We start from the raw sequence: 25952 nt of genomic DNA, 5'->3' as shown, positions 1-25952 counted from the left end.
TGTCATACTTAGGTCTCTCCTTTGGTTTAGAGTAATTTCATAGGAATTCTATAGGATAGGATTCTTATAGGAATTTTTTTTCTTTAGAGTCCTTTGGTTCATAGGAATGGATTCCTATTCCTACATAGGATTTGTTCCTATCCTCCACATTTCATAGGAAAATAAACATGAGCCTAGACTCGATGAAAAAATTCCTATGATGTGAACCAAATGACATCTCTTTTATTATTCCTACTCATAGGATTTGAGATACATATCATCTCATTTCCTATAAGTTTTCTATTCCTATGATAATGACCCTAAAACAAGGTCCAGTACTTATACTAACTGAAATTGTATTAAGTAGTTAAGATCTCCCAAACAGAAGCCTCAAAATGAATCACCTGCTGCAAATCGAAGCTGCTATGGCCAGATCTCCTGCAGTCTCCGACAGCTCGAACCCACTGACCACATTCAGATAAATAACCTGCATCGCAAACAGGAAATAGTACCAGAATCAGAATCTGGGAACAAAGCTGGAAACAGAACATCTAATAGATTTGATTTATAGTCAAGATTGACCCAAATCCTGGCACACTAGAGAAAGTGTCAATAAAACTTGCTACAGATAGGCCACTGCCATCCAAATCATAATTTAGAGCACACCAGCTGACCAGCATTTGTGTCAATTCCCCTGCCAGAGCACATATGTGGGTTGGTGGAATGTTGGTGCAAATTAGCTCATTTAAGTCTTTTGAAGGCCAACCAAGCAACTAACTAGCCTACACGTGACACCAGCTTACTGATTGTGTCTCTAAATTAACAAGGAAACCTTGCATGCAACTAGAAAGAGCTAGACAAATAGAGGATTCAGGAACTGAGCTTACATTATCCTGAAGTTTTAGACCTGCCTGCTTCATAAGAACCTGTAGGGTTGAGAAAAGAGGTTAGTTGGCATTATTTGTTTTATTTCTGCAGCTCTATCACAAAAATACTGGGTTAGCGGAGCTAGAATAAGCTTGCAACACTATCCATCTGCCTTACCAAATCTGGGAATACTGCCGATCCAGCTGGATCTTATATGTATATTTACTTTAGACATACACTATAGGGCAGAATGCTTTATAGGATGGAAGTATTATGGAAACTACTAAGGGCTTACTGATATTATCATCTCAACCCTTTTTGACTTTGTGCCAACGACTTTTCCTTGACCAAGAGAACCAGGAACAGACAGTGCCTGAAAAACAACACAAAGACTCATAATTCTTGAACTGCAATCTAAAATGTGCAAAAGAAAGGTGAAAGTTTATTAGAAGCAGCGCTGAAGAAAGTCTTGAGGAAATTAATTTTACATTCCATGGTCTCGACTCAGCTGCAATATTCAGAGTACCCAGATGGTTCAAATGGTCCTCACAAGGTCCAACATAGAGTGAAGTGACAAAAACGTTATAAACAAAACTTTTGTAGGGAGTATGTGGCCTATTTAACAGATTGATGCAAGCTTCATGCAACTAGCAAGCTTATGAGCAAAGCTGCAGTACCACGTGCCCAATTCAAAAGACTGATACAAGTTCCAAAACAGCGAGTCTAGTTGATAACACAATTATTTCGTAAGTTTCCTTGCTGTTATTACATCCTATACCAAAAAACCTTAACAGCAAACGACAAGTTCCATTTTGACAAAATTAAGCTCAACACAATATTACACTATGAGAACAAAACAAACAATATGAATTGTTGGAAGGAACATAAATCACAGCTCAAGAATTATATCATATCTAGTACCTGAACTTCAATAGCGAAGGTTCTGGATCCATCCAAAACAACAGCTACAGCAAGCCCAGCCAGTATCTCAGAATCAGAGTCATGCTCAGTTAAGAACATCTCACTGGGATTCAGAACAGCTTGCAGACCGTGTTCTGACATTTCAAATACACCAAGCTGGCCAAAAAAAAAAAGGCTGATGTGCGGTGCAGTAGAATCCAGTTTGTTGCAAGAATCTTTACTAACTAGTAACTAGACGACACCCCACGTGTTGCCGCGGGAATTGGTTGCAATAAATTTCCATAAGATTTGATTGTATGAACATGAATATTCCAATTAGCAATCTATTGCATATGTTTGATCACATCATATGTGCACTCAGTTACCGGTAGAGTTAAAAAAAACATACGTGTGGGAGAAGAAAACCGAGTATGAAGGACACATGCATGCATGCACTTAATTTCTGAAGCTTATTCAGGTGATGAGGTGGCATAGTTTTTTTTTTTTGAGAGAGAATGAGGTGGCATAGTTGCATGTGCTTTAAAATAGTTAGTGGGGGCTAGCTATTTAGACATAAAAGATCCCAGTTAGATGCTGTTATGGCTTGAACAAAGATGCTGCTAACCAACTATTTCCCTTTAACTAACCATACATCCAAAATTGAGAAGTGCTTTCAAAAGGCATAGAAGTAACAATAGTAGATTTTACTGTCGTCATAAAAAAGTAAAGTCAATTTCATTAGACAGGTCCGTGAATACTATCTTCTAGGATTTGCTGAATAAACATGTTGCATCCACTCAGAATCAGGAAGGGACCATTTTGCTTATCTTCCACGATCTTATTTTTATCTAGAGCAACACCTTTTTGGCTAATCATGCAGATGAAATATTACTAGCCGTCAGAACTAGAATATCACATCGGAAGATAATAGGCAACAAAGAAAGCAATACCTTAAGAATAACAGGACAGATAAATCCGACATAGATGCTTTCTATACAATACAATAAGATAAGAAATGCATTGCATTCGACAAGTATGTGTGTGGGTGGGTGGGGAGGGGGGGTAATACCATATACCTCGTCTGTTGAACCGAAACGATTCTTCGCTGACCGTAACAGTCGATGAGATAAGCATCTCTCTCCCTGAAAGAAGAGCAGTAAGCTTGTTAGGCTTGCACTGTATAATACATGAACTTGCATAAAAAGAGTAAAGTTGCACGGTTTTTAGAAATTTACACATTTTACAGCTTATTAGTGATAAACAATAGTACTCCCTCTGATCCATATTAGTTGTCGCTCAAACGGATGTATCTTGGTGTATTTCAGTTTTAGATACATCCGTTTGAGCTACAACAAATATGGATCGGAGGGAGTATTACATTTCTCAAAAGGCTGGATGACCTGGAACATTGTATGGAGGCAATGACAAAAATGAAGATTGATGCTTTTGTTAGCGAAATATGCAGCAAATGGAAGATGATCCGAAGAATAGGCGAGACACCATTTAATGTGGAAACCCTTTCACGATCATGCAAAGGGGGGAAACAATATGTGAGGATATTAAAGTAGGATGTTACAATGAGTCTCTTCCTATACTGTCTACTTGTTGACCTCACACCGTCTACGGCAGGCAAATGTATAGGGGACAAAAAAGAACTTCATGTACAAGCACACCTCCTAGTGCAAAAGGAAACAAATTCGGATCACAGCTCAATGCATTTAGTGTTACGGTGGTGCACATATCAATAATTACAAGGTCTCAGCCAATATCTTCTACTTGGGAATCAGTTCCTGCATCAGTGAAGAAAATTCACTATGATGCAATTCCATTGATTTTACTCACCACTGCATAGGACCCCTATCTCATTTCAACACCCATATAGAAGACTCAAGATTCTAGAACAAGTTGTGTTTCAACGATAACGAGAACACAAGGTGGTTTTTTTGATTTGCCATGCTACGTCAACTGCGCAACTCTGAAAAAAGGGAGGAAAACTCTTGTTGGTATGTGATTAATTTCTTTCAGCCAATTCATGATTGTTTGAATTTTCTTTAAAGAAAAAATCATCAGTTATCACCTGGGTGTTAATAATGTGGACAAAGGAAATTTTTGGTAGACAATTACTGCTCTTAGTGACTTTTTAACAGGAATTGTGAGCTTAAAGATCCTTTATAATAATACAATTATATTTAAGACATTCCCCAGCATGTAACCCCAAAAAAAGACACATTCCCAGGCAGAACAAAAAAACTGATGCATACAAATGTATAATCTATAAAGTTATATGAAAATTCTAAAACAATTTCTCAATATTACCAAGCAAAAACATGTATGAGAAATCAGTATTTACCAACCTCCATATACAAAACAACATCTACTATGTGCTCTAGAACACGAGGGCCAGCAATATCACCAGTTTTTGTGACGTGTCCAATCTAGAGGAAGAGAAAGAGAGAAAACATAATCAAGGAAACATAATCGCCCATTTTTGCAGGACATGGAATAAAAATATATCGCAGTGTGTAACTCACCAGGAAAACAGGGATATTTGTCATTTTAGCAAAACTTAACAAGGCAGATGTGCATTCCTTGACCTATGCTCCACACGGAAAATAGGAGATCTTTTCAGCAAGCGAAGATATGAATATGAGAATTTGTAAGAATTATACATCACATTCAGTACCACAATTTATGTAAATAACATTTGGTTTGCAATCTGTAACCTAGTTCACAAAAATAATTTGTTACTAGATTCAATACCAAAATTCAGAAAATGGGTCAAGTTCTCCAGGATCAGCAACCATGATATGTACTCATGAAGTTGGTTGAGCTGAATTGGACATTTGGAGAGTCAACAAGATAGGAAAAACTACTATAAATGCCACCCTCCATGAACTCAAAATTTAGTAAGAAAATAATCTTAAATGTACTGGTTGAAACACCTGCACTTGATTCCCAGCACTTCCAGCAAATGCTGATAGATAAACTGTCTGAATTGAATCAACAACAAGAGCTTTTGGAGATAGTGGCTGGATTTTGTCCAAGATATCCTGTTGAACAAGTGAGAGACATCAATAGTTCATCAATTATGAATCCGTCTCCTAAGATTCTCCCAAGAGGCCAAGATAAAAATTATTTGATTTTCAGCTGGTAAAAAATCTCAAATCACAAGATATGAAATATGAAATGTCTTATTCTAGCATGTTCGTATTTCCTTAAAACAAAGGTCAATGAACATAAGAAAATGAGTACATAAATGATGCCAGATAAATAATATTACCTCAATATCTGTACTAGAGTATAGATACAAATCTTTAGACTTGATACTCATCCGGTCAGCCCTATTTGCAATTTGCTCAATGCTCTGCGGATAAAGTCACAATTTTTTTTATCAAAAAATGTTCAGGATATTAGCTAATCATAAGAGTGTCATATGGATCAATCCATAGAGTTTTTGTCAACAATAACACAAAACAGTTGGAAGGTGCAGATGATGGAGATTCGAGATTGGACAAGGCTATAACCGACCTCCTCACCGGACACATACACAACAGGAGAAGACCCATGGTCCTCGGAACCTTCAGATACAATAGAAGCAAGCTACATAGAAAAAATGTTGTCAGATTCCAAAGTTAAATAATTAGGTGCAGAAATCCCAAACTCTAATACCCAAAATGTAAGAGTAATTACATTAATTTTAAAATTCATAAGTATAAGTAGATAATCGCATGCAGGGAATTAATGGGTTGAAAACAAAGGAAAAGGCATGCCAATTTAACAATTAATAGCCAGATGTGTATCTTTACCTGTAGCATCAATGTACTTTTGCCAACACCTGGATCCCCACCTACTAAAACCAAGGAGCCTGCAAAACCACATGTATGATGGCCAACAATGAAAAACAGTAGGTAATGCATTGATGCAATGAAACACAGAAAGCTTCATGCAACACATGAGGTGCAGTTTTTCCCAGACATGGTCAATGATTCAATGCGATACAAAAATGAAACGACACGAGATCGGAAGCAAATGTAGTGGGCTCAAGCTCACACAAAAACCGTATGGAACTTTTACATTGCTTGGGTTTCACAACAATCTTTCATTAGTTGCAATCTGGCGATCTACAACCAAAAATCACATGGAACTAAAAGATAAGAGGGGAAGCTACAAGATCCTTCTGGTAATAAATTACCAACCCCTAGTGCTTATATTCAATTCAGACCATGACGAAAACCACAAGTTGGAACAACTAAAGCCAGCATCTGATCCATGGAAAAAGATAGGTCATAGCATTAGCTACAAACTGAGTTGAAACATAAAGTTTCATTGTTTTCCCAAGATTTAAATATAATTGTAGTGGTAGGCTGGTAGCCGTCGTTTGCAAACACACATGAACCATTAATTTGCATTCTCGTATGAATGAAAATGTGCAGGAGCAGAGGTACCTGATTCTGGACTCAAAAAGATGGGGAGGAGATTCAGTTGAGGAGTTGTGGGCTTGTGGCTGAAATGTATAGGGAGTGGTAGAGGTAGGAAAGGGGAGGCTGCGACTGATTTGGAGGACCCATGGGGATGTGCCAATGTGGCACATCATGTATGCAGACAGCGTCCAGGTTAGAGGCTTAGAGCAAGCAGGGGCAAGAATAGGTTGTGTCTATCAGTAACTACTGAATATTCATGTCCAACATGTTATCTGAAACTTAAAACTTATTTCAGGAATCAGGATACAAACTGAGTAAGAAGTACGGAACAACAAGAATCTAGAACAAGTGCAGAATATGTAGGCAGAAGATGCGATGCGAGTTCCAAGCGAAATCAAGCAATATTGCAAGATAAAAAACAGTCTCGAAATGGAAAGAAAGAAAAAGTTGAGCTAAGAGCTTATGAGCACGTGGCAGTGCTCGATAGTCTATTTTCACTATGTGTCACAGACAGCTCACTCTGAAGCCAATTTCGAGAGTCAAAATAACATCTATTGAAAAGCGTCATCTGACTAACACCGTATTTGGTGAGACATGGGTATCCTAAGCAATCTAAAAGTTGTGGTAGAACTGCATGATGGATGTCAGTATGTTTGGAGTGATACGATCCTTGACTGATCCTACACCAAGTTTGCTTTCAACCAGTACCAAAGAGGTTGGAGTGATGTTTTACCAGGAACGACGCCACCTCCAAGCACCCGAGAAATTTCATTTCCAAAGGTCCCTGGCCTGTTAAGTAAACAAACACAATCATACACATCATCAGCTAACAACGGGGGAATATGCAATTGCATTTCACGAAAAGTGCCATCCTAAAGCCGATTAACATGTATGCTCAGGGCATTCAACAATTTGGACATGTCAACATAATTTATCCACACGGCAGTTCGGAGAATTAAAAACAAGGAAGCCAGCATTCCTCCAAATTCAGACTGAGGGTCAGGAACCTTACAGCGGTATGCGCCAGCCCGCCTGGTCAAACCCCTTGGTGACTTCCCGGAGCTTCTTGGGCACCATCTCCTTGCTCTTCTGCCGAATCCACGAGCGGCCGGCGTGGTGCGACCCCTCGGCGTCGGCGTCGGCGTCGGCGGAGTCGGCCCCCGGGAAGAACTTGGTGAGGGTCCCCACGGCCTGGCAGCCGCGGCAGGTGCCCCACCACTGCGAGAAGCCGTCCCCGCAGTTGCTGCAGACGTACGAGACCCTCGGCGCCTTGCCGCCCTTCCCCGCCGCCCTCCTCGCGGTGGCCACATCCGCCCACCTGGGCTCGCGCTTCCCGCCGCTCGGCCTCGCCTTCGGCTTCACCTCCACCACCTCCTCCTCCTCCTCCTCCTCCTCCTCTCGGTCGGAGCTGGAAGTGGGAGGGGGAGGGTGCGTCTGCATGACGATGCGGCCGGCGACGGGGTCGAAGACGCCCCAGGAGGAGTCGGGGTCGGAGTCGGCGGGGGCTTCGGGGTTGGAGGCGGCGGCGGCGAAGGCCGAGGAGAGCGGCTCCGGCGGGGCGAGGGGGTCGCGGGCGGGGTTGGGCGAGGAGGAGAGGGGGCGGAGGCGGGGGAGGAGCGGGGGGCTTGGGAGCTGGCGGAGGCGGGGGAAAGGGGCGCGGCGGGAGAGGCGCAGGAGCGCGCGGAGGGAGGCGGGGGACGGGAGCATCGCGGCGGTGGTGCGGAGCATGGAAGGGGAAGGTTTTCGCAGGGTTTTGAGGGGGTTTGGGGGCGGAAACACGGCGCGCCGGCGGGGAAAGTGGAGGAGGGGAGCGGCGGGCGTATGGAAAGAAAATTCAGAAAGGGAAACACTATTGTTCATTCCCCATTTATTTCATTTTGATATATTTTCTTGACGCAAACTGCATTTTTCTACTTCCATATAATTACTTAGGGCATCTCCAACGCCGACCCTCAAAACGCCTGCAACCGTCTGATCGTGCAGTTTAGACGTGTTTTGCCATGCGGTCCTGCATCGATTCGCTCGGAGGTCCAGATGGACTTTTTCCCTCAAACCGGAGACAAGCTGATGGCTTTGCGGGCTCCCGCGCAGTTGTTACGCCCGCGTCAGACTAATCTAGCCCACCAAAAAAAAACCTCTCTCGCCCGTCCGTGTTCCCGCCCGACTTTGGTCAGCGTCTCATTCGTGCCGGCCCAGAGTGGAGGTGGCCTATCACTGGAGCCAGCATTGAAGCGGCACACCGGCCGAGAGCGTCATCGCGTCGCTTCCCGGTGCACGCCTCGTCTCTCTGCATTCATACGGCATCAGTCTGTCTGCCTTCCTCCATTAAGCGTGTTTGATTGCCGAGGAACCTACTCCGGCGCCACCCATTCGTCCGTCTGCGGCCCACCATTAAGTCCTCGCCGCATGGCCTGCCCTCCGCCCGTATTTAACCCCCATAGGCCAGCAGAGTGCCACATCCATCCACCCTCCTCCGCTCTCCATCCTCGAGCTTCAAAGCCTTGTGGGATGACCTCTCGTCTGGACAGAAGGAGGAGATCGCCGCCATTGCGGCCGACTGGCAGGGCGCCAGACGGACGAGCTCAACAGAGGCCGGCATTGCGGACACACCAATGGTAGAGGTGGTTGACGACGAGCCGGCACCACCATCCGTGCCGGCTAGTGTCAGCATCACCATGGGAGAGGCTTGTGCTTACTACATGGACATGGTGGTGGAGGAGTGAGAGGCCGCGTTGCGACAGGTGCAGGATCGACCAGGCCTACAACCTCTGCCTCCTCGATGAGCACGTGCGCGCGGAGGAGTTACTCGAGTCACCGCTCCGCTCGCAACATCCGCCGCGAGCGCTGGCGCTACACCACCAGTATAAGGCGGATTTAGAGGCCGCCTACAGGAGATGGACGAGCGCAACAGATGAGGTGTTTGGCAAGAATGAGGACAAAGACGAGGTCGCCAGCTTGGCCGCTCCCCGGTGCCATCACCATGAAGCCGACACTCCGCGAGCGCCGCTGACAACGAGGAAGAGTAGCACATGGGAGGTCGTCAGCGCTTATATCCCGTGAAGGTCATGGCTACTCCCCTTCCGTTGAAGCCAAGCTTGGTGGCCTCAATATCGTCGGTCTATTAGCCGCTTGCCGGCGACATGGAGGCGGATAGCTTCACTTCTAGCACTCATAACTGCGGGGGAGGCGGGGCTTCATTTGTTGGGGCTCATGGGCAGCCGGATATGGGGAGCGGGCGCCGGCGGCAATTGTAGGCTAGGTTGGAGTACGATCTTGTTAAAAAATGTCTAAACGTAATGAATTTGCTTCAGTTTAGATGAAAAGCATCCGGTTTTATGTAAAAATTATACAAGAATGAATGAATATTGTCCGATGTGTTCAAACATGCATCAAATTTGTTCATTTTCGCTAAATTCTTCCAAAATGTAACCGGACCCGGCCAATCTTATTTCGCGCGTAGGTCGTTGTCTAACTGCACCCTTATTCCGGGCCCCTTTTTTTGTTTTCCATTCGGCTTTTTCTTATTTCTTTTTTCCTTTTATTTTTTATTTTTGTTTTTGTTTTCCTTTTCTAATTATTTTTTTATTTTTATTTTCCATTTTCATTTTCATTTTTTGAGAACATCTTCTAAACTCGTTAACATTTTGAAATCATGACCTTTTTTAAATTCATGAAAATTGTTTGAAAATAATGCACATTTTTAAATTCATGAACATTTTTTACAAATTGTGAACTTTTTTTAAATAATCACCAATTTTATAATTCATGAACATGTTTTGAAATTGCCTATATTTTTTGGAACTCGTGTACATTTTTTTGAACCCGTGAATAATCTTCATAATTTAGGATCAATTTTTTAAATTCAGGATCATATTTTGACGATTATATTTTGAGTTCATGTATATTTATTGAATTGGCAGACATTTTTAGAATTTCCTGTAGAATTTTTGAAATTTCTGATTTTTTTCAATGTTGTCAACATTTTCTAGAAATTCATGAACATTTTTTGAATATATGATCATTTTTTTGGCATTTAACATTTCCAGAATATATTTCAAATCATGTATATTTTTTGAATTCATGAATATTTATTAAATATTCCGATTTTTTTAAAATCCTGAATTAGGAAAGAATGAAACAGAAAAAGGAAAAAAGAAAAACCAATGGTCTTCCCGCCCGGCACATCGGCAACCCGGACATACAAACGCGCGGGGGAGGGGGGTTGCCCATATCACTGGTTCGCGTCGTGTAGGTCAGCGATATGGTACGAACCCTCGCCAAAGGGGAGACATAGATGGGCCGGCCCAGGAGCGCCGAAGACCACAGCCTTCTTTATCTGTTCTTTTTTACATTTTCGGTTTCGTTTTTTGCTTTATTTTTTTCTTTTATTTATACTTTAAAATATTCCAAATATACATATATATTACAAAAAAACTCTAGAAAAATATTTGCAAAAATATTGACCTAGCATTTGAAAAATGTTGAATGCGTCTAGAGAAAATGTTTATCACATATACGAAAAGGTATTAAAAATGTGTATAATTTTTTTATCATGTATTTAAAAAATGCTAATCAAGCATTTAAAATTGTTCTGAACATATACTTGAAAAATGTTTACAAGGATTTGAAAATTGTTAAATGTGTATAGAAAAAAATGTTGACCATGTATTAAAAAAAGATAAAAAAATTATCTTGACTATAGAAATGTTAATCAAGCATGTGTAAAAATGTTGATCAGGTATTTGAAAAAGTTAAATGTGTATAGAAAAAAAGTTAACCATGTATTAAAAATGATGACATTTTTCGATCATGTGTATTTAAAACTCTTGGTCAGGTATTTGAAAAATAAATTCACATAGAAAAACGTTGACCATGTATTAGAAAAATGCATTTTTTTCATAATGTATATAAAAATATTAATCATGCATTTGAAAATGTTGAACAAGTATTTTAGAAATATTAATCAAACATTCAGAAAATATCAAATGTGTATAGAAAAAATGTTCAACATGGATTATTATTTTTAAAATTTTGCATATAGAAAATATTAGTAAAGCATTTTAAAAATAAATTAAATGTGCATAGCAAATTATTAATCGTGTATTTGAAAAATGTTGATCAATCTTTTGAAAATGGTAAAAATGTGTATAGTACAAATGTTGACCATGTATTAAAAAAATGTTAAACTTGTATTGAAACATGTTAAATGTGTATTAGCAAAATGGTTTTGACATAGACAAAAAAATTAGAATGAAAAAAAGAGAAACAATGAAAACCAAAAAATGAAATCCGGAGATTTAAAAAAATAAAAGAAAAATAAAAATGGAAAATAAAACCAAAGAAACAAATGTAGAAAAAATAAAAACTTTAGAAGAAAAAGAAAAGAAAAAAATAAAACGAAAAAAGGATTTGAAAATCGCAGAAGCAAATCAGAAAGAATGAAAAAATGGAGAAGAAAAAAGAAAAGAAAACATAAAAAGAAAGAAACTTGAAGAAAGCCGAACAACACAGAAGAAAATGAGAAAACAAGAAGAAAAAATATATAATATAAAATAATAATAATTAAATATGACCAAGAAACAAAAAAATAAAGAAAAACTGAATGAAAACAGAGAATAAATGTAAAAAGAGAAAACAACTCGAAAAAATCCAGACAAAACAAAGAAACAGCACAAAACCTGGCTTGTTTTGTCTTAACGATACCTGCACTAGTACTCTAACACGAATCCGTGGCAAACCGAGTGGCTAGTCGCTCTCTCGCTCAACCAGGAGACCAGGGTTTGAATGCCATGGTCGCTCCTTTTTCTCTTCTCTCTTTTTCCTTTCTGCACGATTGGGCCGGCCCAAGTTCTGTAAATGCCTTGAGTGAGAGAACCCTAGGTCTTGCTGAATGCGAGATATAGCGGTCGCGGGTCCCGAACGGGGGTTCCAGGAAGGGTAAAGATGTTCTGATCAGCTAGCTCAAGCAGGAATGGTAGGATTAAACTTAATCTGGCTTGCGTTTGTTGCATTCCTGCTCGAGATATAGCTGCCGTCATTGGGCTGGGTCCGCACAACGTGTATTTTTTGGACTGAGGCCACTAAAGACTAGCTTGGGCCGAAGCGCGGGACTTATTTCTCGATCGCAGCGAGACGCAAGTAAGGTCTCTCCTCTGGCGTGGACCTGCTGGGCGGGAACTGTATCATAGCTGTGTCGTGAGTTTTATACTTCTCTTGTTCTTTGCTGGGGTTTCACTATTTTTCATCGGGTTTTTTTATTTTTCTCTGTGTTTTTTGGTATTATTTTATCTTCTAATTTTTCATTTTTTATTTTTTAACACATTTCTATTTTTTCATACACATTATACTTTTTTTATAGATCACAACATTTTTTATACATATTTAACATTTTTCAATTAGATGATTTATATTTTGTAAAATATATGTTTTGATGTCTAGTTTTTCATACACATTGTACGCTTTCCGTATACGTTTAAAACATCTTTTTAATATTTTTGAAATACAAGATTAATATTTTTAAACATTTCTTGAATATATGTTAATTTGTTTCAAACGTTGAATGTAATGAAATTTTTTTGAATGGTATGGATTTTTTTTGTTTAATTACATAAAGATTATTTTACATTGTTTAACTTTTTAAAACTTTCCAACACATTTTTTAAACTTGGAACATTTTCTGAAAGTTGCATACATTTTTATGGTGGTACAAATATTTTCTAAAGGTTGAGAAAACATTTCTTTAAACTGCATGCACATTTTTTTAATATATGATCAACATTGTGAAAAAATAAAAAAAATTAATTTTCCGTAATATATGTATTTAATATTTAAAATATAACCAAACGTAAAATAGAAAAAGAAAATGTGCGCGACATCAGCGTGACGATTCCACGTGGCCATTGGGCCGACCCACTACCGGCTCCCTATAGTGAAGGAAATATGCCCTAGAGGCCATAATAAAGTTATTATTTATTTCCTTATTTCACGATAAATGTTTATTATTCATGCTAAAATTGTATTAACCGGAAACTTTGTACATGTGTGAATACATAGACAAACAGAGTGTCCCTAGTATGCCTCTACTTGACTAGCTCGTTAATCAAAGATGGTTAAGTTTCCTAGCCATAGACATGTGTTGTCATTTGATGAACGAGATCACATCATTATGGAATGATGTGATGGACAAGACCCATTCGTTAGCTTAGCATTATGATCGTTTTAGTTTCATTGCTATTGCTTTCTTCATGACTTATACATGTTCCTCTGACTATGAGATTATGCAACTCCCGAATACCGGAGGAACACCTTGTGTGCTATCAAACGTCACAACGTAACTGGGTGATTATAAACATGCTCTACAGGTGTCTCCGAAGGTGTTTGTTGGGTTGGCATAGATCAAGATTAGCATTTGTCACTCCGTGTATCGGAGAGGTATCTCTGGGCCCTCTCGATAATGCGCATCACTATAAGGCTTGCAAGCAATGTGACTAATGAGTTAGTTGCGGGATGATGCATAACGGAACGAGTAAAGAGACTTGCCGGTAACGAGATTGAACTAGGTATGATGATACCGACGATCGAATCTCGGGCAAGTAACATACCGATGAGAAAGGGAACAACGTATGTTGTTATGCGGTTTGACCGATAAAGATCTTCGTAGAATATGTAGGAGCCAATATGAGCATCCAGGTTCCGCTATTGGTTATTGACCAGAGATGTGTCTCGGTCATGTCTACATAGTTCTCGAACCCGTAGGGTCCGCACGCTTAACGTTCGATGACGATTTGTATTATGAGTTATGTGATTTGATGTACCGAAGGATGTTCGGAGTCCCAGATGAGATCACAGACATGACGAGGAGTCTCGAAATGGTCGAGAGGTAAAGATTCATATATTGGAAGGTTGCATTCGGACATCGGAATGGTTCCGAGTGATTCGGGCATTTTTCTGGAGTACCGGGAGGTTACCGGAACCCCCCGGGGAAAGATATGGGCCTTATGGGCCATAGGAGGGAGGCTAACCAGCCCACAAGGGGCTGGTGCGCCCCCCACAAGGGAGGAGGCCGAACTGGACTTGGGAAGGGGGCGCCACCCCCCTTAACTTCTCCTACTTCCTCTCCTTCCCCTTTTCCCCCTCCGGTAGAAGGGAAAAAGGGTGGGGCCGAATCCTACTAGGACTGGAGTCCTAGTAGGACTCCCCTCTCCCTGGCGCGCCCCTTGTTGCCCGGCCTCCTCCTCCCCTCCTTTATATACGGGGGCAGGGGGCACCCCAAAGGCACGACAGACAATCTCTTAGCCGTGTGCGGTGCCCCCCTCCATAGTTTTCCACCTCGGTCATATCGTCGTAGTGCTTAGGCGAAGCCCTGCGCCGGTAACTTCATCATCACCGTCACCACGCCGTCGTGCTGACGGAACTCTCCCTTGGCCTCAGCTGGATCTAGAGTTCGAGGGACGTCACCGAGCTAAACGTGTGCAGATCGAGGAGGTGCCGTGCGTTCGGTACTTGATCGGTTGGATCGCGAAGACGTTCGACTACATCAACCGTGTTACTTAACGCTTCCGCTTTCGGTCTACGAGGGTACGTGGACACACTCTCCCCGCTGGTTGCTATGCTTCTCCTAGATAGATCTTGCGTGATCGTAGGATTTTTTTTTGAAATTACTGCGTTTCCCAACATATAGGTGAGCCGAGGTACCATCTCGCATGAAGTGAGGCATAGCCGCGCCCGGGCTAAAGCGCCGGTAGGCTTTGAAACAAAGCAGAAACTCGCTTATGGTAAATTTAGTATGCTAGATGTATTGGCGGATCTAGGTATATAAACCCATAAGTTCCAGTGGGGCTTTTCTAAAAAAAGGTATATAAACCCTATTAGTATGCATCATGAAAAAATAGTTTACATATTTTTTCCTTGATGTAAGTCTAGGGTTTTCCCTCCTCTCAGCAGTATCGCCACCATGAGTTTTCTTCTTGTCCATGACGATCATTTGGATCTTGTCTCATGTGATAGGCTTAAGGTTGGGGTGGCATGTCCCGTTGTGGGCTAGGGTTTGCATGGCGACTCGATGGTGTTGGACGGGGCGAGTTCCAGTGCAACAAACGGGGGTTCCAGGATGGGTAAAGATGTTCTGATCAGCTAGCTCGAGCAGGAATGGTAAGGTTAAACTTAATTTGGCTTGCGTTAATTTAGTCAATTATGATGTGAGATATAATTCTAAGGTGACAGGTGGTTTCCATCCAACTAGGGGATTTTGCCATCCCTTGTCACTTCCTTGCTATGTGCAGAAGGCTTGCTTAGTTTGTTAATGCATGAAGAACAGAAGAAGAAGTTGTTGGCTTTGAAGGTATCAAGGTTTGCAGAAATGCACAATCGGTACTCCCTCCTGATGGGAATATAAGTCGGGCACGGGATTTTAGGTCATCAATTTAACTAACAAAACATGTATAATATGCGACAACACACACACACACACACATATAGAAATTTCATTTGACAATGTATCTATAGATATAGTTATTATGGCATAAAAATAATGTTTCACTAGTGAAATCAAAAACTTCAAAATCCGTGCCCGACTTATATTCTTGTTCGGAAGGAGTACCTCATTTACGTTTCGTTGACGTTTTATTGATCACTACAAAGGCTGATAAGATTAATACTTGCTCGCAACAAGTTATAGACACAATAAATTCTGGTCAACTTGCGAATGTGGCAAAATCAAGCATATTTTTCATTCCTAACACGAATGTTCTCATAAGGCCAGAGATTTGTGAGGAGATACGTATTGTTAATGAAAATGATGAACTGGTTTGAGTGGTGCATCAAGGAAAACCGAATGAACGTCAAATTCTCGAATTTGTTAGGATATTAAAGTGTTGGGTCATTCTTTTCTCCTCTCCCTCCCTCACTTAGGAGAGCGGTGAGCCCGATCGACCGTACTTCCCTCGAGTCTGAGGGCCACCTCTCCCTCCATCTGCCGCTCGATGAAGGGAGGGGGACACCGGGGCTTTGTTCGAGTGATGGTAGGGTTAGGAATAAATTTAGGGTTGTCTCCGTTCGGCGGTGGCGATGTGATGGTGTCATTGTCGGCTTGCAATAAGGTCCACCTGCCCCACCCTCGTTCCGGTGATCCTTCTTCGTATCCCCGGGAGGTGTGTGAAAGATGACGTGTCCGCAGATTTGGTTCTTTGGGTCTGGCGTTTTGTTATGCAGGTTTGTCTAGATCGCGGTGTCCCGCGGAGAACAATTGCACGGAGTATAGCCCATGTGGTGCACGCATCAGCTAATAATTAAAGTCGACGCGATCACCAGGCCGGCTAGTATGACTCCTCAACGCACGTCGCTTGCAGAATCTCTTAACCAACTGATTAAGATTTTTCTAGCGAACGTATTAGCACTATGTGTAGGTTGTACAACGTGGGTCGATCGTTGATATACCTATAACTATCGTTGTTTTACGTGAATTCATGTAACTATATGTTTAAAAAAGTACATGCATCCATTACTTCAGCACAAATACTGAAATACATCAACCCATACCCATTTTATACGTATCATAAGCACCACTAACATTCGACTGAATCATTTTCTTGATCCTGTAGGTAGAGGCCTTTGCTTCTTGGCCCATCCACGGTTGGTTGGACGCTTAGAATACAGAGCAATGCGAGTCATGCGTGTTTATTATAGACTTTTACGTACTACTCGCTAGCATCTCCTGAGGTTACGCTCAAAGTGGAAGCGTGGAAGCGTTCGTTTTAAATGTGTATATATACACACCATGACCCGCTCGGTATACGTACAGTTACATACTTGGGGCAACAATGGCGGAGGTGCCTCCATGGACGCATGCAGAGAATCGAGAGTTCCTTCGCATTCTCCGGGAGGCCAGGCTACGGTACATATTCTTCGTTGTTTACGATTTTATGTGCTTGCATGGTTGCATTTGCAAGTACAAAGTTGTATTAAACTTGAGGCACTTATTTTGAGACGTAGGGAGTAGTACATACAATATATGCTAGTGTGCACTCCACATAATGCATGCAGATTAATGAACGCGGAGCTGTGTTCGTGTCGTAGGTCGGGATGCGGAGGAGCTCCGGCGAAGGTGGAGGTCCAGTTCGACGGTGTCAGTGTCCACGCCGGCGTGCGTGCACTGCCGGGCGTCGGCGCTGCCAAGGTGCTAACGGTTACGCCTTCTAAGTTTTTTAACGCTCAAAATACAACTTTACCCCCATAAATCCTCTTAGGGGAGATCCGTTGCTTACTGCTCACGGAAACATCCGGCTTATGGTCAAGTCGTCCGCCTATCTTTCTGAGCTCATTGGTTTTCCGATTGCATAAAAAGTCATGAGATAAAAAGAAACAAATTATTTAAGTACATAGGAGCTCTATGGTGGACCACCAGCAGAAAGATCGAATGGCTTAATGCATCCTGCGCCTACTGGACCTGACTTCGTAGGATACTCTGATAGACTAGTCGAATGGCAATGGTGTAGTGGTTGTATTTGCTTGCCGATTCCTATTCCTATATGTACATGTCAAGTTGGCTCGTAACCCAACCACCGAAGTGCTAAAATTCATAATTATATACACCATATATGTGTTCTGTTATTCATCTATAGCTATACAGTGTGACGTGGATTTGATAGAAATTATTCATTGCCATCATTGCATGGCAACGAATGTATCACATATTCCACAACATACACCCAGACCCAGTCACATGAGCTTGACCAGAATCTAGAAGAGAACAACAAGCATACCAAATTGAAGAACAGAAACAACACCGCCAAAAAAGTACAACTTACGAAGCTCATTGTCAGTGAAAAAGGGCCATAGAAAACACAAAAGTATGTACAATAATGTTCTGCGGATTTTATCAAATAGCTAGCCGGGTGCGCTTGCAGCTATATATGTTCACAAATGTATTTTCCTATTGCTGGTTTGTATGGTGCTCACCAGTTAATGACAATATCCTCTTGTATCCTCATTGAAAAGTCTATGTATGGGCGAAAATCTCTTTCTTGTGTAGGAAATTCTAGAATCTGCTTACCTTTGTGCCACACAGAGGACAGGAATCAAAATTCTCAACACGTCGAGTGGGACAATAAGATCATCAAGGTAAAGCTACATAATTATTTTTCCATGGCATATGTTATGTTACAAATAAGTTTCATCATGGCTAGAAGGATTAAGCATAGTGCACTCATCCTCATTGAGCCGTGGACAACCTTTTGCGTTATCGAGGAGGCGATGTCCTGAGGTCCTATTGAATATCTATGAAGGGAAGTACATTATTTTATTATACCTGAAGCTTTCCTTTCTATTTATATTTAGGATGACTCTTGTTGTGGGAGCACCTGGATCAGGAAAAACAACCTTTTTAAGAGCACTGGCTGGAAAATTAGACCCCTCTTTGAAGGTATCATGCTAAAAATAGTACATAATATATTATGCTATATTACATCTGTTGCAAATGGTTTGCAAGCAAGGTCTTAAATAATATCATGTTTTAATGTCATTTTGGCAGTTCCAAGGGAAAGTAATGTACAATGGAGAATCAATTTCCTCTACACCTCACTACATGCGTGCTTATGTTAGCCAGTATGATCTTCACCATGCCGAGATGACAGTGAGAGAGACACTTAATTTCTCTTCCAACATGATGGGTTCCAGCAACGACTTTGGTGTGCCCCTTGTGTTTCTTCTATTTCTTACGCTAAATTAGGCAAAAACAAATAATCTCTTGATTTAATTGACACCATCAGGCAATAGCCATGTTTCAATAATAAATAATATCAAATTCCATGCGAAATACACACAAATTCATTACTCCTATTTGATATGCCCATTAATTTAGAGATGCTACAAGATGAAGTGCGAAGGACTGCTCCAGTGGATGAGGAGCTATTTTCTAAGGTATCACTCACTTTTATGACTAAAATATTTGTGAAGTTGTCATCATTTTATTGAATAACATACAAGGTGTCTTTTGCATAGGCAACCAAGTTTGGAGGAAGCAACCTGAAAACAAACTATATTATGAAGGTATATTTATTTCATCTTATGATATTCAGAATTATATTATTTAACAATAACTTAAAATTATACTACACATAGATTCTTGGATTGTCGAACTGTGCTGACACCATAATAGGGGATGAGCTTCGAAGAGGGATTTCTGGGGGGCAAAAGAAGAGAACCACATTAGGCAAGTCTTACTTTTTTTAAATACACACATGATCTTCTGTTCCACTCTGATAAACTATTTGCTTTTATGCTTTAACTTCCATACCACTCTATGCAATTGAGTAACTTCAGTCTAGAGGATCTTCTGTCTGAACAATATGGCAATATTATTCTTGTCCTCGGAGATTGTGATCCTAGAAGATTTATTTCTACTAATGAAATATAATATAGTTGTTTGCAATCAATTGCACAACACACTAAAAAGTAAGCGATATTTAGCATATTAGGTGCTTGTTGCCAACACGACATGAAGAATTGCATACCCTACCTATGTTGTGGGAGAACATGGCCAAAATATTGCAAAGTGAATAATATAATTAAAGGTACATTTAACTCTATTATGTTGATGAAGGAAAGAACACTGCAGAGATAAAATTTACATGTCTACAATCGTTGGAAAAATTATATTGTGCCACATGGTTTGTACTATGCCTGGTCATGGGCAGCCCGACCTGAAATTTCGAGGGGGTGTGCACGGGCTTGAGCTATGATTTCTGCCAAAACCGGCCCCAAAATACCAAAAGTTGTGATTTTTTTAAATAGGCACATTAGCTCATGTTTATTCCAAAAAATGGTTTGAGTGCCTTTTACAATGCAAACGGATGTTTTTGGGCCACATGATTACCATGGTAGGCTTTGCAAAAATCTGGTCCTGGGTATGCTCGGGTTAAGTAGGTCGCATGTACGTATTGTAATTCATTATATATATATATATATATATATATATATATATATATATATATATATATATATATATATGTATCTCACTAGCAATCTTTCTAATTACCTTCCTTTTAATGATCCAGGAGAGATGGTAGTTGGTCGTGCAAGGTGCTTCTTTATGGATGACATATCAACAGGCCTGGATAGCTCTACCACATTTGAGATTATGACATTTCTTGGACAAATGGCACATCTCATGGATCTTACAATGGTTATCTCCTTGTTACAACCATCTCCAGAGATATTAGAATTGTTTGATGACATAATCCTTCTCTGTGAGGGTGATATTGTTTACCATGGCGCTCGACAAAATGTTATTGACTTTTTCAACAACATTGGCTTTACCTGCCCTAGCAGGAAGAATGTAGCGGACTTCCTTCAAGAGGTAAATCATGATACATTTCATAACTGGTTATAAATCATATTCGCTACAAGTACTTGCCTTGCATGAGCTTCAAATGATAGGAAAGCTATATCGGAATTGTATTGTAGACCATTATTTCACTAGGTAGAGATAACACATAGTACAAATATCTTGCCATTTCTAATTATATAGCCATAAGGTCATCAATAGAAAATAATTATCCTATGGGTAGAGACGCGTATGGATTAAGCATTGTTATGTGATTAAAATAACCAAACATCGCATGAAAAAATGAAGCGAAGATAATTTAGTTGACATGGTGTTCCATTGAAAGAAACATACAAAAAGATGAAACAATATTAGGAAGAGCACTAGGTTGTTTCTTTAGCATAGGGAAACAACATTTATTAAGTTGAACTGCATGCCAATGTTTTTATTTACCGAATTCTAATGCACAAGAAGTCTTGTCCGCTTGTTCACACAAGGTGATTGGAATCAATAGTAAAGCACTTTATAGTTTAATGTATTTTTTAGAGTAAGCACGAGATAAATTTCTCCAACTACTCAACATGATAAACAATGTACTATTTGCATTGGATAGGTTACCTTAAAAAAGTATCAAAAGCAGTACTGGAGCGGTGATGTGAGCGAATATCAAAATCATACCATTGAAAATTTCGTAAATTGCTTCAAAGCATATGACCTTCCTCAATCTCTGGAAGATAAGCAGTGCAAGAATTACGACATCGAACAGGGCAAGGACAAATTTCAAGCATATAACAATCCAGGAATATCAAAGTGGAATGTTTTCAGAGCTTGCCTCTCAAGGGAAGTACTCCTATTTAAAAGAAATTGTCCGGTTCATATGTTCAAGGCTATACAAATCATTTTTCTAGCTTTTGTCATTGCAACACTTTTCCTTCGGACAGAAACGAGCCCAGATACAGTTTTTGACGGAGTAAAGTACTTGGGTGCTCTCTTTATGGGTATAGCTGTTATAAACTTCAATAGCATGATCGAACTTGCAATGACCACAAAGAGACTCCCGATATTCTATAAACAAAGGGAGTCATTAGCATTACCAGGATGGGCTGTTGTTTGCTCAGTTTTCCTTATCAATCTACCTATATCACTAATGGAGTCAAGTCTTTGGACCTTCCCAACCTACTATGCAATTGGCTATGCACCTTCTCCCATTAGGTATATACAAAAATTTCAACATCATTCATCATCATTCAGATGCTATCCAATAAGGAAATAACTATTCACTAACAGAGGCCTTCAATTTTGTGGCAGGTTATTTCAGCAATTACTAGTGTTTTTTGCGATGCATCAAATGTCATTGGGTCTATATCGCTTTTTAGCAACCATAGGAAGAACACCAATAGTATCAAATATACTAGGGACGCAAGCTCTAGTTGCAATCTTCATACTTGGAGGCTTCATCATATCAAAAGGTTAGATTATCTACCATTGAATAGCGCAACAATGTAATAACATTCTCATCATTTCAAGGCCAGAGATGGAATTTACCTATTTTCCATTCAAAACGCAGATGACCTCCAACCATGGTTAAGCTGGGGTTATTGGGCTTCCCCATTCACCTACGCCCTCAATGCTCTAGCTTTGAACGAATATCTTGACAAAAGATGGGCTAAGGTAAGAAGGAACGATCTACTAGAAGCATATAACACTACAACATAAACAATTCTTGTATGTCATGAGACGCAATATCTTTGTGTTCCATTGTCTACTATTTTTCTAAATCATGTCTTATTACAGGAGTTCCATTTTGAAAATGCTAAGACTATTGGAGAAGCTATTCTGAAGGTCAGGGGTTTGCTCGGTGAATGGCAATGGTATTGGATTTGTGTAGTAGTTTTATTTGGATTTGCACTGATCTTCAACATCCTGAGCATATTGGCATTAGAGTTCCTAAACTGTAAGTACATTGAACAAAGTTACATCTTATGCTTCACAGAGAAAAAACAAGGATAAATATCTCATCAAACAATTTGCAGCTCCATACAAGCACCAAGGTAATATCAAGTCACAAGGGAGACAATCTTTAGAGTACGACGATCAAGTAATAGTTGGTGGGAAGGCTTCAACTGATCAAGCTAGCATCCCATTCCAACCGCTGTGTTTCGTATTTAAAAAAATCAACTATTTTGTTGACATGCCTAAAGTAATCCCTCCCTTGTATGTCAATTTTATGTTAGGTATGACAACTTATTTTGCTCTCTTTTTATCTTAGATATGCCAATTTTATGACAGGAGATGAAAAAATATGGAGCAACCGAAACAAGGCTTCAGCTGTTACGGGATGTTAGTGGCTCATTCAGACCAGGAGTCCTAACAGCGTTGATGGGGATCACTGGTGCTGGGAAAACAACATTACTTGATGTTTTGGCAGGAAGAAAAACTGGAGGTTACATCGAAGGTACTATTAACATAGGCGGCTACCAAAAACAACAAGATGCATGCTCAAGGATTACTGGTTATTGTGAGCAAACCGACATACACTCTCCTCACTTGACAGTCTATGAGTCACTTCTATTCTCTGCATACCTTCGCCTACCTTCATATGTGAAACCTTATCAACGAGATGTAAGATATTTATTACTTTTATTATTACAAAAAAACTAGCACCATGATTTGCAAACATGTTCTCACAGTTTCATGTTTTAAACTTTGCTAGATGTTTGTGGAAGAAATTATGGAACTAGTAGAGCTAAACAGCTTGAGGAATGCAATGGTGGGCATTCCTGGGGTGACAGGTCTATCAGCTGAGCAACGAAAAAGACTTACAATAGCGGTGGAGCTTGTGGCAAGCCCTTCTATTATGTTCATGGATGAGCCAACAACTGGTTTAGATGCTCGTGCTGCAGCAATTGTCTTGCATACAGTACGAAAGTTGGTGGACACTGGGCGCACTATTGTTTGCACAATTCATCAACCGAACATTTATTTATTCGAATCTTTTGACGAGGTATGTTAGTTATTGTGCACATGTCTAGTGCTACCAGAAAGAATGACAACCACACCCAATATATGAGTAGGGATGTCTCTTTTACAGGGGCTCATTTGACAAAACATTTCTTAAAATTAAGCTAATCATTTATTCCATGCAAAAATTTATTTAGTATAATGATTGATTTTTTCTCACTAATCACAGCTGCTACTTATGAAACAAGGAGGTCAACTCATTTATAGCGGTTCTCTAGGCTCACTATCTAGAAATTTGACAAAATATTTTGAGGTGAGATAGGTTGACACAAACTTATCATTCATAAGATAGAGAGAAAAACTAAATGGCCTCTTTTTAGGTTATTCCTGGTGTTCCTAGAATCAAGGATGGTCAAAATCCAGCTTCATGGGTGTTAGACATTAGCTCACATGTCATGGAGTGTACAATTGGAGTGGACTACGTACAAATTTACCAGAACTCCAACTTATATAAGTAAGCTATTACATGCATGCCTATAAATTTGCTGTTTAAATATTGTATTTGTCATCTGGAAATTTTGAAGGCAAATGATCACATTGTATTTCTCTGGCTTGTGTATGTATCCACAGGGAGAACATGGCTTTGGTTGATGAGCTGAGCAAACCAAATACAAACCAGGAAGATCTACAATTCACATCCAAATATTGGCGAGACACTAAAACTCAATGCATGACATGTATATGGAAACAATATTGCTCTTACAGAAAAAACTCGGAGCTAAATATATTTCGCTTTCTAAATACATTTGCAATCTCAATCATGTTTGGCGTTGTGTTCTGGCAAATTGGGTCAACAATGTAAGTACGCATGCATGGTCACTAGTTGTGTCAAATCTAAAATGAAAAGTTCACCAGACATAGAATATTTACCAGCTATCTTCTTCACAACAGTAAGGTGGAGCAAGATGTGTTCAACATACTGGGAATTGGATATGGATCAGCCCTATTTCTCGGTTTCATGAACTGCAATAGTTTACAACCAGTCGTGGCGATGGAGAGAGTTGTTTTCTATAGAGAAAAAGCTTCTGGCATGTACTCCTCAATGGCGTTTGTAATTGGTCAGGTGAGTCAATTGATTAAACACCTTCCATCACTTGGGAATGCAACTAACACACATAATGGATCTTCTTGCACAGGTAGCAGCTGAAATTCCTTACATTGTTATTCAACCACTCATTTTCTCAGCAATTGTGTACCCAATGGTAGGGTTCCAGATGACATTTGAAAAATTCATATGGTTTGTCATGTACATGATACTAAGCTTCATGGACTACACACTCTACGGGATGATGGCTGTTGCACTGACACCCAGTCCTGAGATAGCTGCTGGGCTATCCTTCCTCATCTTCATGATATGGAATTTCTTCTCAGGCTTCATCATTACACGGAAGGTAATTGATTCCTTCAATTCTTTCTCTCTTAGAAATTTTGATAGAAGAATGGTTGTTAGCGTATATGACGCATTGCCACTCACTTTTACAGGCGATGCCCATGTGGTGGAGGTGGATGTACTGGGCCGATCCAGCAGCATGGACCCTATATGGGCTTGTGTCTTCACAGCTCGGCGACCACACGGAACTAATCCGTGTGTTGGGCCAGCCAGACCAACCAGTGATGAAGTTTTTGGAGGAGTACTTAGGCCTTGAAAATGGCTACTTTCCCCTGGTTACAGCTCTTCACTTCGTGCTAAGCATGTTCTTCTGTTTTATCTTTTGTGTTGGCATCAAGTATATCAAGTTTCAGAAAAGATAAACATTTTAAAATTTGTGGATCATTATGGGGCATCATTAAAAGTGTATGTACTCTATACAGATGGTACATGATTTTTAAGATCTATAGAAATTTTAATTGGGTGATATGTTTGTGTATTCTGCTTGTAGCTAATATTTGTAGATTAAATGATTGGAGTGGACATGTGAATCAAACTGAAAGGATTATTTGAAGAACTACAGAAATGGTTGGAGATAACTTGGGTCTCGGAGAAATGTCTAGAAGATAAAATAAAACATCATACCAAAGTAGGAAGAACAGTGGAGCACCTCCCTGGTATAAATGAGGGAAATTGGAATTTCTAGACATAGTATCAACGATAGCAAATATGGAGTGATAAAAGCGTGAATGAAAGTCAATCAAACATGCATGTATTTAGAAAAATAATAACAGAAAATAGGCTTCCTAGAAAAAGAGAACTTTTAAGATACCAACAGATCGATATGAGGCATTCATCGAGCTGATCCAAGGAACCTGAACAATCGATACTACTCCCACACGTGAGTGCTAGTATTTTTTTGGTCAAAGGGCAGAATTAGTGAAGGGATCAAACAAATCCCACAGGGCAACGGGCATAATCGGAAGAGTTACCAGTTTGAACGCGAGCAAGTGGTTGGTTCAACCCATCATTCACATCTTCGCTCTCATACTCAGGGGCAGTGCACCATTGTTAC

At 40.2% G+C, this 25952-nt stretch overlaps 1 protein-coding gene and 1 pseudogene across 1 annotated transcript in view; one reads left to right on the top strand and one right to left on the bottom strand.

Annotated features, from left to right (window-relative positions):
* The window catches only part of LOC123167654 (DNA repair protein RadA), a 9844-nt gene extending 1915 nt beyond the window's left edge, over window positions 1–7929 (bottom strand). The window contains exons 1-13 of the mRNA XM_044585486.1: window positions 7180–7929; window positions 6901–6956; window positions 5553–5611; window positions 5275–5346; window positions 5027–5110; window positions 4689–4796; window positions 4278–4340; window positions 4101–4181; window positions 2823–2888; window positions 1768–1923; window positions 1142–1219; window positions 867–905; window positions 384–466 (exon numbers count right to left, since the gene is read on the bottom strand). Coding sequence (XP_044441421.1) covers window positions 384–466; window positions 867–905; window positions 1142–1219; window positions 1768–1923; window positions 2823–2888; window positions 4101–4181; window positions 4278–4340; window positions 4689–4796; window positions 5027–5110; window positions 5275–5346; window positions 5553–5611; window positions 6901–6956; window positions 7180–7895 — 1661 coding nt within the window. The 5' untranslated portion in view covers window positions 7896–7929. The remainder of the gene's footprint in view (window positions 1–383; window positions 467–866; window positions 906–1141; window positions 1220–1767; window positions 1924–2822; window positions 2889–4100; window positions 4182–4277; window positions 4341–4688; window positions 4797–5026; window positions 5111–5274; window positions 5347–5552; window positions 5612–6900; window positions 6957–7179) is intronic.
* A 9055-nt stretch (window positions 7930–16984) lies between these two features.
* LOC123170804 (ABC transporter G family member 45-like) lies at window positions 16985–25260 on the top strand (annotated as a pseudogene).
* Window positions 25261–25952: the final 692 nt, after the last annotated feature.

The sequence above is a fragment of the Triticum aestivum genome, chromosome 7D, assembly GCF_018294505.1.
Source record: "Triticum aestivum cultivar Chinese Spring chromosome 7D, IWGSC CS RefSeq v2.1, whole genome shotgun sequence".
NCBI classification, from domain to species: domain Eukaryota; kingdom Viridiplantae; phylum Streptophyta; class Magnoliopsida; order Poales; family Poaceae; genus Triticum; species Triticum aestivum.
Note: the sequence above shows the minus strand (reverse complement) of the source record. Positions and strands in the feature narration are given on the sequence as shown.